General features: G+C 47.6%; 1 protein-coding gene across 1 annotated transcript; it reads left to right on the top strand.

The window, feature by feature from the left end:
- Positions 1-6,127: 6,127 nt before the first annotated feature.
- LOC125537372 lies at positions 6,128-7,708 on the top strand. Its single transcript, XM_048700676.1, has one exon. It carries the CDS (start codon positions 6,128-6,130, stop codon positions 7,706-7,708), a length of 1,581 nt encoding a protein of 526 aa, XP_048556633.1.
- The last annotated feature ends 3,074 nt before the right edge of the window (positions 7,709-10,782 follow it).

Here is a 10,782-nt window from a genome sequence, read left to right as displayed (position 1 = left end):
TTTAGTAAAAATACTAAAGCATTTTGTAAAATGTTGCAATAATTTGTGGACACTCTATGGATTATTCCAGTGGTCCACATTTAAATTCAGCATTATTTGAGCATTTAAATTATTTATAGTGTTTAAATGCCCAAATTCAAATATGATATGATTTAATTCAAAAATCCATGAATGACCTTGAAACATGTGCATCATTTTTGTCAGAGGTTTTAACCTTTTCTAAAAATGATGAACATTTTTAAAGGCATTTTGGGTTTATTGAAAAGGCTTATGGCTGACCCTATTTGATTTAATTTTTGGTGCTAGGGTTTGTCATCCCCATTTCAACTTTCTGAGAAATTTAAACAGGATGACATGAATGCCTTAATGCAACTAATGACAAGCAAATTCTAGGGTTGTGACAACTCACCCCCACTAAACAAGAATCTTGTCCCGATATTCAAGACATGAGGTAAGAAGACAGAGGGCACAAACTAACACGATCTTCATGATCTATTGCTTCAAATCGATCTTGGCGTCCTTCCTTTCGAGATCTGCATCCAACACGATGACGACGGACAGGAACTCTACACGAATCGATCTTCTCGAAGATCGGGCAACTCAAGATCAACTCTTGGGGTGAGATATAAGACATCTCTTGAGCTGAGACACGAAACATACATATCAAGAGGGATGTAGAGGGACATATGACGAAGGTCCAAATTGGTAGGCAACAATCCCACGCTTAGGTGAGATGGTGAGTGAGTGTCAAAGCGGCGAGGAGATAAGTTGCCATGATTACCTAACGGGGCACCTCAGAGAAGGTGACTCATAGAGCCATTCCCTTAAGTGGAAAAAAGAATTACTTTTGATATAACGATCATTGAAACTCTTTATGCCAGCCTAAGTCAATCACAAACGATCGTTTGGCGGAGTTCGAATGGATGATGTGGACTACCTTGTTGAGGACAACGCAATGGATGATTTTTGCTTATCACCGGAAATGAATGGGACCCATGGTAAGTCCACTTTTGGAGATGATATTGGACAGCAACTAACGAGAAGGGCAGCCCATGGGGGATTGGCACAATGGCGGTGCAAGCTGGGAACAAGATGCAACTATTGGGAATGTTCCAACCATCATATCTGCCTGAGATTCAGATCCGATTGGTAATAGGATACTTCAGACTCAGCATGTCTGAAAGAAAGTTTGCAACACAATTCGACGAGATGGCATTGCGAGATTCTCGAGGAATGAACTAAGATAGCAAGCTCCAAAACATGAGCTGGTTCTGCTAAACACAGGTGAACACGCTGTCCCAGACAAGCATGACCACATAGTAGTCTTATGATAAAACACTACCGAGTTCAGGTGGGGAACCATCATCGAGGATGTTGAAGTCTTGTGCATGAACTAGTATTCGCACAACAACTCCTTTTCCTTGAACAAATCAATCAGTGGCTTGGGGTGCTAGGGAATACATATGGGCTGAAGGTTGCAAGTCTTCAAACCATAGAATACTTTGCACATATGCATGACTGACTTGGGATGGTACCAGAGGAAACAAAAACACTCTTTCTCGAACTCACGGTGGCAACTTGCACCAAATGCACATGAATCAGAGAAAGTCGCTTCTTTCATCCAACATATGCTTCATGAACGGGACATGAAGATAATGCTTTTAGAAGTTTCCAACACTAGGTTGACATTCAACATGAATCATGGGGGAGACAAAATGCTGCTGATGGGCTCAACAGCAACCCATCGGAATTTCCATATCACTGGACTTCCACCATCATGTGAAAACGGTGCTAACATTGGTCAGACCAAAGATGTAATGGTGTATGCTCGAGGGATCAAACACGAGTAAGACAACATTACGAACATTGTTGGTTCTGATATGACTTGACGATAGCCCATGCTCAAGTCAAAGTTTTGACAAGGCAATAGATCCAACCACTGATCACGAGGACCAATCAATGGAGATATCATCTTTCTTCAACACACACACACACACAGAAAAGATATCCCTTAGGGATGAGCGTGGTCGGACAAGCTTTTATCTTCCAACTCTCCAAGTTGTTGTTAAGCTTAACCAACTAGCTCAGGGGTATCCAACACAGATTCTTGGAGAATGGGTGGTTGGAGTTATTGCAGCAAGCCAGCTTTGACTCTTGGCTAAGCTATCCTACGAGACTCCACTAGTAAAATAGTTTTCGCACACGAGTCCGCTAATCACCAACACAATACTCCACCGGGGATCCTCCCTTGTCATCCTATGAGAGGGCCATCCTCAGTACTCACACTTATCTAGAGTCTTTTAGTAGTATCCATTAACTTGTCTATGAACTGTATAGGCAACCAAGTAGTCCTTTACCGCGGACGCGGCTATTCGAATAGATGATGTTAACCCCGCATGGGTGTACTCCTTCATACATGCTCTCACCACTTACCGCCGTTTACACGACATGTACTCGACAACCTTCACGCGGAAGCCCAACGAGGGTGTCGGCCACGTCCTACCTAAACACTCAAGTCTCTAGTCCAGGTTTATCGCCTATCCAGGTTCCATCCGTAGGGAGTCCGGCCGAGGTTTCCACATATGGCCCCGAGCGATGTGAACAGGGTTCCCGAGACACCAAACGGGTGACTCGGTACACCGTGACACGATGTATCTACCACAACGTAGCCCACCCCTAGGGTCAGCGCTACGCATGGCCGCCAACACATAACCTACAAACACCAGAAACTAATTGCAACTCCTGGACAGAGTACTAGGGTGATTAAGAAGCCGAGAGGGTCCATTGGTTTCGGTCCCAATGTATGGTAGTAACTGAATCTTAAATCACACATACAGATCTCAGTTCTTAGGGACGGCCTCAATGAAACAACCCACCATGTACTCCTACATGGCCTCTCACCGCTACCTTTACCAAATCGTTTTCACACACTTAGCTCACACACAGTAGGACATGTTCACAACTTTCCAATTCATCCCCGATGAATCAGACCTGACACAACTCTAACCAATAGCAGGCATGACAAGCAAACATAAATGAGTAGGCACATTAGGGCTCAAACAACTCCTACTCATGCTAGTGGGTTTCATCTATTTACTGTGGCAATAACATGTCATGCAAAGGAAAGGGGTTCAACTACCGCAGCATATAACAGTTGAATAGTTGTTGTCCTAATGCAGTAAAAGAGAGCAGGAGCGAGAGAGTGGGTTTGTATCAGAATGAACAAGGGGGTTTTGCTTGTCTGGCACTTCTGAAGATAGTATAGTTCTCCATCGGTGTCATTGATCACATCATCGAAGCAACGTCTACTGAGAGGGGACAATTACTGGCAAACAAAGAAGAACACAATCAATGCAATGCAACAATTAGGATGCATGATGATGACATGGCAATATGTTGTTGATTGAGCTAATGCAACTAGCAACCATATTAAATGAAGTTGGTTTGAACTAAGGGTTCAAATCAAACTCCATATGTGCTTATTTAAATGTCAATTATGCAAATTGCCATATACAGCAATCTTAGGTTGTTCAAACATGCATGCAAATGGCATAAACAGATTCCTTGAATTTTACCGATAATTTTTCATATATAATTTATCTCATTTGGAGTTACGGTTGATTTACTATGAATTTTTGAAGTTAGCACTATTTTCTGGAATTTTCTTAATAATAAGAATAAATCCAGAAAAAGAGTTACTGCGTCAGCACTACGTCACCGTGACGCAGCAGGTCAACGGCGGCTGACCAGGTCAACCCTGACCAGTGGGTCCACACGTCAGTGACCCAGTGCCGGTTTGTCTCACAGACAGGTGGGGCCAGTCAACGGCCACGTCAGCGTGGTCAACGCCGACGCGTGGGGCCACTGTGTTTAGATTAAGTCTAATCTAACTTAACCCGAGGTTATTTAGTCGGTGGGTCCCTATTGTCAGTGGCTGAGGTGATTAAACTAACATGATTAGGCCCATAATTTCGATCGCCACGTCAGCAGTCGCCGGGGTTAATCGCCGGCGCTAGCAGAGGGCACCGAGTTGCCCTCCCGGCCCCGTTCGGCGACGGAGCAAGCGGGGCTGCCTCTACGGCTGCGGCGCGACGAGGCGCTTCGATTGTGGCCATAGGCGGTGCCGGGGCAGGCGTGTACCAGCGGTGGCGACGGCCCGGGCGGCGGACGAAGTTCGGGCAGGTGCGTGGACGCGGCAATGGTGCCCAGGCGAGCGAGCTAGCATGCTGAAGATGCAGAACGCGATGCCCTAAGCGTAACGTACGCACGCCTGGGACCAATTGGTCACCGGAGCCACGCCGACGTTGAGCTCAGGTGGCGGTGAGTGTCGGCCTTGATGGAACCGCGGCTAGAGGTCAGGGAAGACACGGGAAAGAGAGGGGGAATGCGTCAGAGCTCACTGGGAGGTCGCTGAGGAGCTCAGCGTGCTTTGGGGCGGCTCGGAGGCGACGAAATCACGGCAGCGATCTCGGTTGCCCGAGGAGGAAGATGAGGGCAGAGGCGGCTCCACGGGGCATCCGGGCTTGAGTACGTCGACGATGAGGAAGACGGAGTTGCGGCGGTTCTTCCAAACACAATGGATGGGCGAGGGAGGGCCGGTGGCCGTGTGGTGCTCGTCGGCGGCGGCAGGTGTGTTCGGTGGTGCCACACGGAGAAGCAGAGGAGGGGAATGGGGTCCAGGGGAGAGAGGGAGAGGTGCAGCGTGGGCTGGGAGGTCTCCGTGGCGCTCGAATGGGTCCGGGAAGGAGGAAGCAGGCAGGGAGCTGGCCATGGCGATCGCGCGCGCGTCGACACGCCTCTGGCCTACTGGCAGAGGTTGAAGACAGCCGCTTTGCCTGAATGGGGCTGGGCCGCCCCAGCTGGAGGTTGGCCAGGTAGGTCCAGGTAAGTGGCCCAGTGGCTTCCCTCTTTTATTGTTTCTGTTTTCTATTTATGCTGCTGTTTTGGCTTAGTAAAAATACTAAAAAGCATTTTGTAAAAATGCTGCAAATAATTGTGGACACTCTAATGGATTATTCCAGTGGTCCACATTAAATTCAAGCAATTATTTGAGCATTTAATTATTTATAGTGTTTAAATGCCCAGATTCAAATATGATATGATTTAATTCAAAAAATCCAGAATGGCCTTGAAAACATATGCATCATTTTGTCAGAGGTTTTCACCTTTCTAAAAATGATGAACATTTTAAAGGCATTTTGGGTTTAATTGAAAAGCTTATGGCTGACCTATTTGAATTTAATTTGGTGCTAGGGTTTGTCCATCCCCATTTCAACTTTCTGAAAAATTTAAACATGATGATATGAATGCCTTAATGCAACTAATGACAAGCCAAATTCTAAGGGCTGTGACAGAGACATGCATGTTATTCCTCTAGTGATAGATATTAGGACTTGGCAAATGTTGCATCAGAGAGAATTATTATGATATATGATAGATTTTTTTGCGGGATATATATGATAGTAAATTGCTTACATGCTCTGGAATTGTCATGTTGTAGAAGAGGATTGCCATGCTGCAACAAAAAGAATGACCATCCTATTGCAGAGAAAGTTGCCATGCCAGTCCATGAATTATCATGTCATACTACACACAAAAATTGTCATGCTCTATATAAAAAAATGGCAATTGCTCAAAATTTACATTGTTCGCTAAGGGGTGGATGGAGCGAATAGTGCCTGATGAAGATTGCCATGCTATCACGTGCTGACATAAGCATGGATCAAACGCGCCACCGGGCGTTCGCTGCAAAAACCGTTCCCAAAGAACGTTCGCTCATTATCTTTTCCGTTTTGTGTTTTGGCAAAAAAAAATTGGGGGTTCTGCATCCACTCTGAACGTAACTTATGTTTGACGTACGGATTTAGATCGAGGCAAATCGCAATCGAAGAGGAGTCACACGGTTAGCCAATTACGTTTCCTTGTGGAAGAAGAATTCAGCGGTTCGTCCAGTAAGATTATATCATGTCGTTTCCCGAATCCCGATACATCGGAGAGTTGGATACCAACTCACAGAACCCTCCATCCAATATATACACGCAAAGCCCCTTCCTTTTTTCACCGTAACACCCGTACGCAACGGCGATCGATCGACATCGCGCCGACTTGCCGTGATCGATCGCACATCATGACGGTCCCGGTGTCGCTCCTCGTCTCGTCGGGTCTCTGCGTCGGCGTGTCGGCGTGCTTGTCCACGGGCCTCGCGTTCCACGCCTCCTTCGCGCTCTCCCTCGTCTACCTCGTGCGCGTCCTGTCGCCGGAGCTCGTCGACGGCTTCTTCGGCCAGGTGGACGCCGTCGTGCAGGAAGACCTGCGCAACGCCCGCGCCTTCCTCAGAGATGACCCCTTGATCGCGCCCATCTATGCCTGCGCCGAGGAGCAAGCGCGCCGCGCCCACGCGTTTGCCGCGGAGGCGATCGATGGCCTGCAGAGGAAGGCGAGGGAGCAGATGAGCGGCCTCACGGACGGGGCAGTCGCGGCGTTCCTCTGGCTCCGTTTGGCCGCCGGCGTAACCAATCTTCTGGCGACCGTCCTGATCACCGCTGCGCTCAACGAGGCGAAAAGCCGAGCGCCGTCGGTTCTGAGGTGGAGGGGCGTGAAGGGGTTCAGACCGCCGCCGAGAGAGGAGACGGAGGCGGAGGCGGAGGCGGCGACCTCCCGCTCCAAACGTGGCACCACGGTGCTCGTCGCATGGATCTCGGCGATCGTCGCGTACTGCACGCTAGTGTTCACCATCAACGGCATCTGCAACGGCATCACGTCGTTCGCGATGTGCTTCCCATGCTTCGCCGCGCTCTGCGGCTTTGCGCTCATGGAGGCCGAGAGGGTCTACCTGTGGGATTCGTACGTCATTGATACCAGGGCCGGCGGCAGCAACACGGCCAATGCAAGACGGCGAGCTGGCAATGCCGCGGGTGGAGCGATCACGGAGAAGGACATGCGATATGCGTGGGAGTGCCTCTGGTTCGTCATCATCATGATGCACTGCATCGACGCCTACTTCCTCGGCCTCATGCTGGGGAACCGGCCGTTTGTGCTCGCGTCCTTGGCCATCTACAACGTCGCCGCCCTTGCGTCGGCCAGGAAGGCTTACCTGACGACGGACGAAGGCGAGGTCGCCGACGGAGCGCACGTGAACGTGAACAAGTGGCACGCTGCCGCCATGACGGTGGTGGCAATAGACGTCGCCAAGGTCGTTGCCACCTACGTCGTGCTCGACTTTTACCTCGGTGCGCTGTTGTTCGTGTCTCTCGGTGCCAAGGCGGTGTTCTTGCTGGACAGGGCGATTTACTTGTCGGATGAGGGTGCCTCGGAGGACGACGACAGCAATGAGGAGGGTGCTGACCTCGCCGGCAGCGACGCTGGAGATGCCGAAGGTAATCAGGAGGGAGATACCGAAGGTTCTGACGAGGATACTCAGGAGGTTGCTGATCTGGCTGGGGATGTTGCCGGAGATTCCGAAGGTTCTGACGACATTGGTACAGAGAATTCGAGTGAAATTGCTGCTTGCGAACATGAAGAGGAAGAAGACTCGTCCACCGAGAAGCACTCCAATGTATCGGATTCAGAGGAGCAGCGTCGTGCAGAATCAGACTACAGCAGCAGCGGCAGCAGCAGCGTGGACGACTGGACTTTCGTAGGCGCCGACCCGACGATGCCGACCAATGTTAACGGTGGCGCCAACCGGAGGTTCGGGTTTTTGCCGTAGGACGTGGCTAGGGTGTGATTCAGTGATTATTCACTAAGCATCTGCGAAGAGTTCTGGGTTCAGTTTATTCTTTTGACTAAAATATGAGAATTTTGTATTATAGAATTTGTAGCAATTTCTATTACAGATGATTTTCAATATAAGAAAACATCAAAATCTTCTCAGTGCAGTGAGATTCTTCATCTGTTGGTTGCAATCCGTATGATTTCTTTTCTCGATCTCCTGCTTGTGTTTCACCTCGCACCTAAGCATCACGTTCCTAGGGACAGAGACATCTGCGCTCTAAGGCAATCATATTACTACCAGCATGATTACATCGTTCTGCGGGCAAGCTTCAACTTCAAAGTCACCTGATTTGGCACCAGCCAAAGGAGTAAGAACAACAGCCGTGAATAGTTCTGCGGAAGAAAGTATAATTTTCTTATGTATAGAACTTTTTTTAACCTGGACCACACTTCACCTAATTTTGATGGAAAGTTTATTTTTAGTTAAAAAGAACTCAACAGACGCTTCTGAAAACAGTGTCTCGGGAAACAGGTTAACTGTTCATTACTACCTCGTCTAGTTGAATAAGTCATTCACGTAGTTCTAGATCATCGATTTGAGGAATAAAATATGTATTATACTATGTCATGAAAAGTATATCACTGAATTTCTACACGAATATAGTTTCTAAATATATATTTTTTGTCACATATAATACATATTTAGATAGTTAAATCATCGACCTAGAACTACGTGAACAACTTATTCACCGAGACGAAGGTAGCATATCAAATCAAGCTTTCTGTCATAGCATGATAGCATGGCTTTTAGTCATATATGACTGATTTTTTCTTTAGTTTTCTTCATAAGCCGGTGTATTATGTGTCTTTTATTTTTTATACATTGTTCACTTCATACTGCGTGGTTCCGTAACAAAAATCATGTGTAGGATTGAAGAAGACACACTATTGCAAGCACGAAATGAGCACTATTTTCAAAAATTAGTTTGTGCCGGGGACCCCAACTGACTTTGCAAAAGAAATACCGTTGAAAGGATCCATATGGTTGACTAGTGAAAGATTGTGGATGTCGCTTAGAGGGGGGTGAATAGGCGTTTTAAAATAATTACGGTTTAGGCTTGAACAAATACGGAATAAACCTAGCGGTTAATTTGTCAAGCACAAAACCTACAACAACTAGGCTCACCTATGTGCACCAACAACTTATGCTAAGCAAGATAAACTACTAGGTGATAGCAAGATATATAATAAGAAACAATATGGCTATCACAAAGTAAAGTGCATAAGTAAATAGCTCGGGTAAGAGATAACCGAGGCACGCGAAGACGACGATGTATCCCGAAGTTCACACCCTTGTGGACGCTAATCTCCGTTTGGAGCGGTGTGGAGGCACAATGCTCCCCAAGAAGCCACTAGGGCCACCGTAATCTCCCCACGCCCTCGCACAATGCAAGATACCGTGATTCCACTAAGGGACCCTTGAGGGCGGTCACCGAACCCGTACAAATGGCAACCCTTGGGGGCGGTCACCGAACCCGTACACTTTGGCAACCCTTGGGAGCGGTCACCGGTACCCGTCAAATTGTTCGGGGCGATCTCCACAACCTAATTGGAGACCCCGACGCTTGCCCGGAGCTTTACACCACAATGATTGAGCTCCGAACAACACCAACCGTCTAGGGCGCCAAGGCACCCAAGAGGAACAAGTTCTAGGGTGCCCAAACACCCAAGAGTAATAAGCTTCTCAAACTTCACTTCCACGTATCACCGTGGAGAACTCAAACCGATGCACCAAATGCAATGGCAAGAGCACACGAAGTGCCCAAGTCCTTCTATCTCAAATCCCACCGGAGCAACTAATGCTAGGGAGGAAAATGAGAGGAAGAACAAGAAGGAGAACACCAAGAACTCCAAGATCTAGATCCAAGGGGTTCCCCTCACATAGAGGAGAAAGTGATTGTTGGAAATGTAGATCTAGATCTCCTCTCTCTTTTCCCTCAAAAACTAGCAAGAATCCATGGAGGGATTGAGAGTTAGTAAGCTCAAAGAAGGTCAACAATGGGGGCAAAAACGAGCTCAAGAGATGGGAAACCATTGGGGAAGAAGACCCCCTTAAATAGGTCCCCACGAATCTGCCCGTTATGTACAGAATAACATAGGAGCGGTACAACCTCTATGAGCACCGGTACAACCAGTAACAGGCAATAAGCGGTACAACCGGCCCACAACCGCCCAACAACCGCACCACAACAGAGACCAGTCCGGTGGTAGAGTGGTACATGATCGGTACAACCTCCGGACCAATTCTGGAGTGGTACAACCGCTCCAAACACCGGTTGTACCGGTACAACCTCTCCATGGGGCGGTACAACCTCTCCGTGTAAAACAGGCAATATCAAAACAGCCACAACTTTCGCATACGAGTTCCGAATTCAATGAAACCAAGTTTGTTGGAAAGCTAATGACAAGGGCTAACACAATCTTGAGAGAAATATCAATAAGAAGCAAATGAGAAAAGGACCATAATAAAATGGTGAGAACCCTTCCTCGGATAAGACCGGTAAAGCCTCCAACACCGAAAACATCATAGAAGATGCATGCGAACTCCGTTTTCGATGAACTCAAGCTTGTCATCAAGATGACCATAAGCTCTAAGACTCACAAATGGAACCAAACAAGAACCAAGAAAGATGATGCAAGGATGCAATGGTTTGAGCTCTCGACTAATGATACGATCAAGCTACTCCCTAGAGAGCCCCCCTTGATAGTACGACAATCGATCCTACAACCCGGTCTCCCAACTACCACTATGAGACCGGTAAAATAGAAAACCTATCAAGGGCAAACCTTTGCCTTGCACATAGTCCACTTGAGCTAGATGATGACGATCTTGACTTCCTCAAGTTGGACCACCTTTCTTGATTGTGTTGGCTCGATGAAGACTAGTTGATTGCTCCCCCATACTCCACTATGGGTGAGCCACTCTTTGGCACATCTTCAAAATTCCATTGACACCACAATGGACGGCAAGCTTCAAGCTTGATTGCTCCCCCATACTCCATTATGGGT

Source organism: Triticum urartu, chromosome 2 (genome assembly GCF_003073215.2).
Source record: "Triticum urartu cultivar G1812 chromosome 2, Tu2.1, whole genome shotgun sequence".
In the NCBI taxonomy this organism is placed as follows: Eukaryota; Viridiplantae; Streptophyta; class Magnoliopsida; order Poales; family Poaceae; genus Triticum; species Triticum urartu.
The sequence above is the reverse complement of the archived record's forward strand: the minus strand, read 5'-3'. Positions and strand labels throughout refer to the sequence as shown.

What these genes read in the sequence shown, in the direction of transcription:
- LOC125537372 (XM_048700676.1), top strand. Translation starts at nt 6,128, where the DNA reads ATGACGGTCCCGGTGTCGCTCCTCGTCTCGTCGGGTCTCTGCGTCGGC.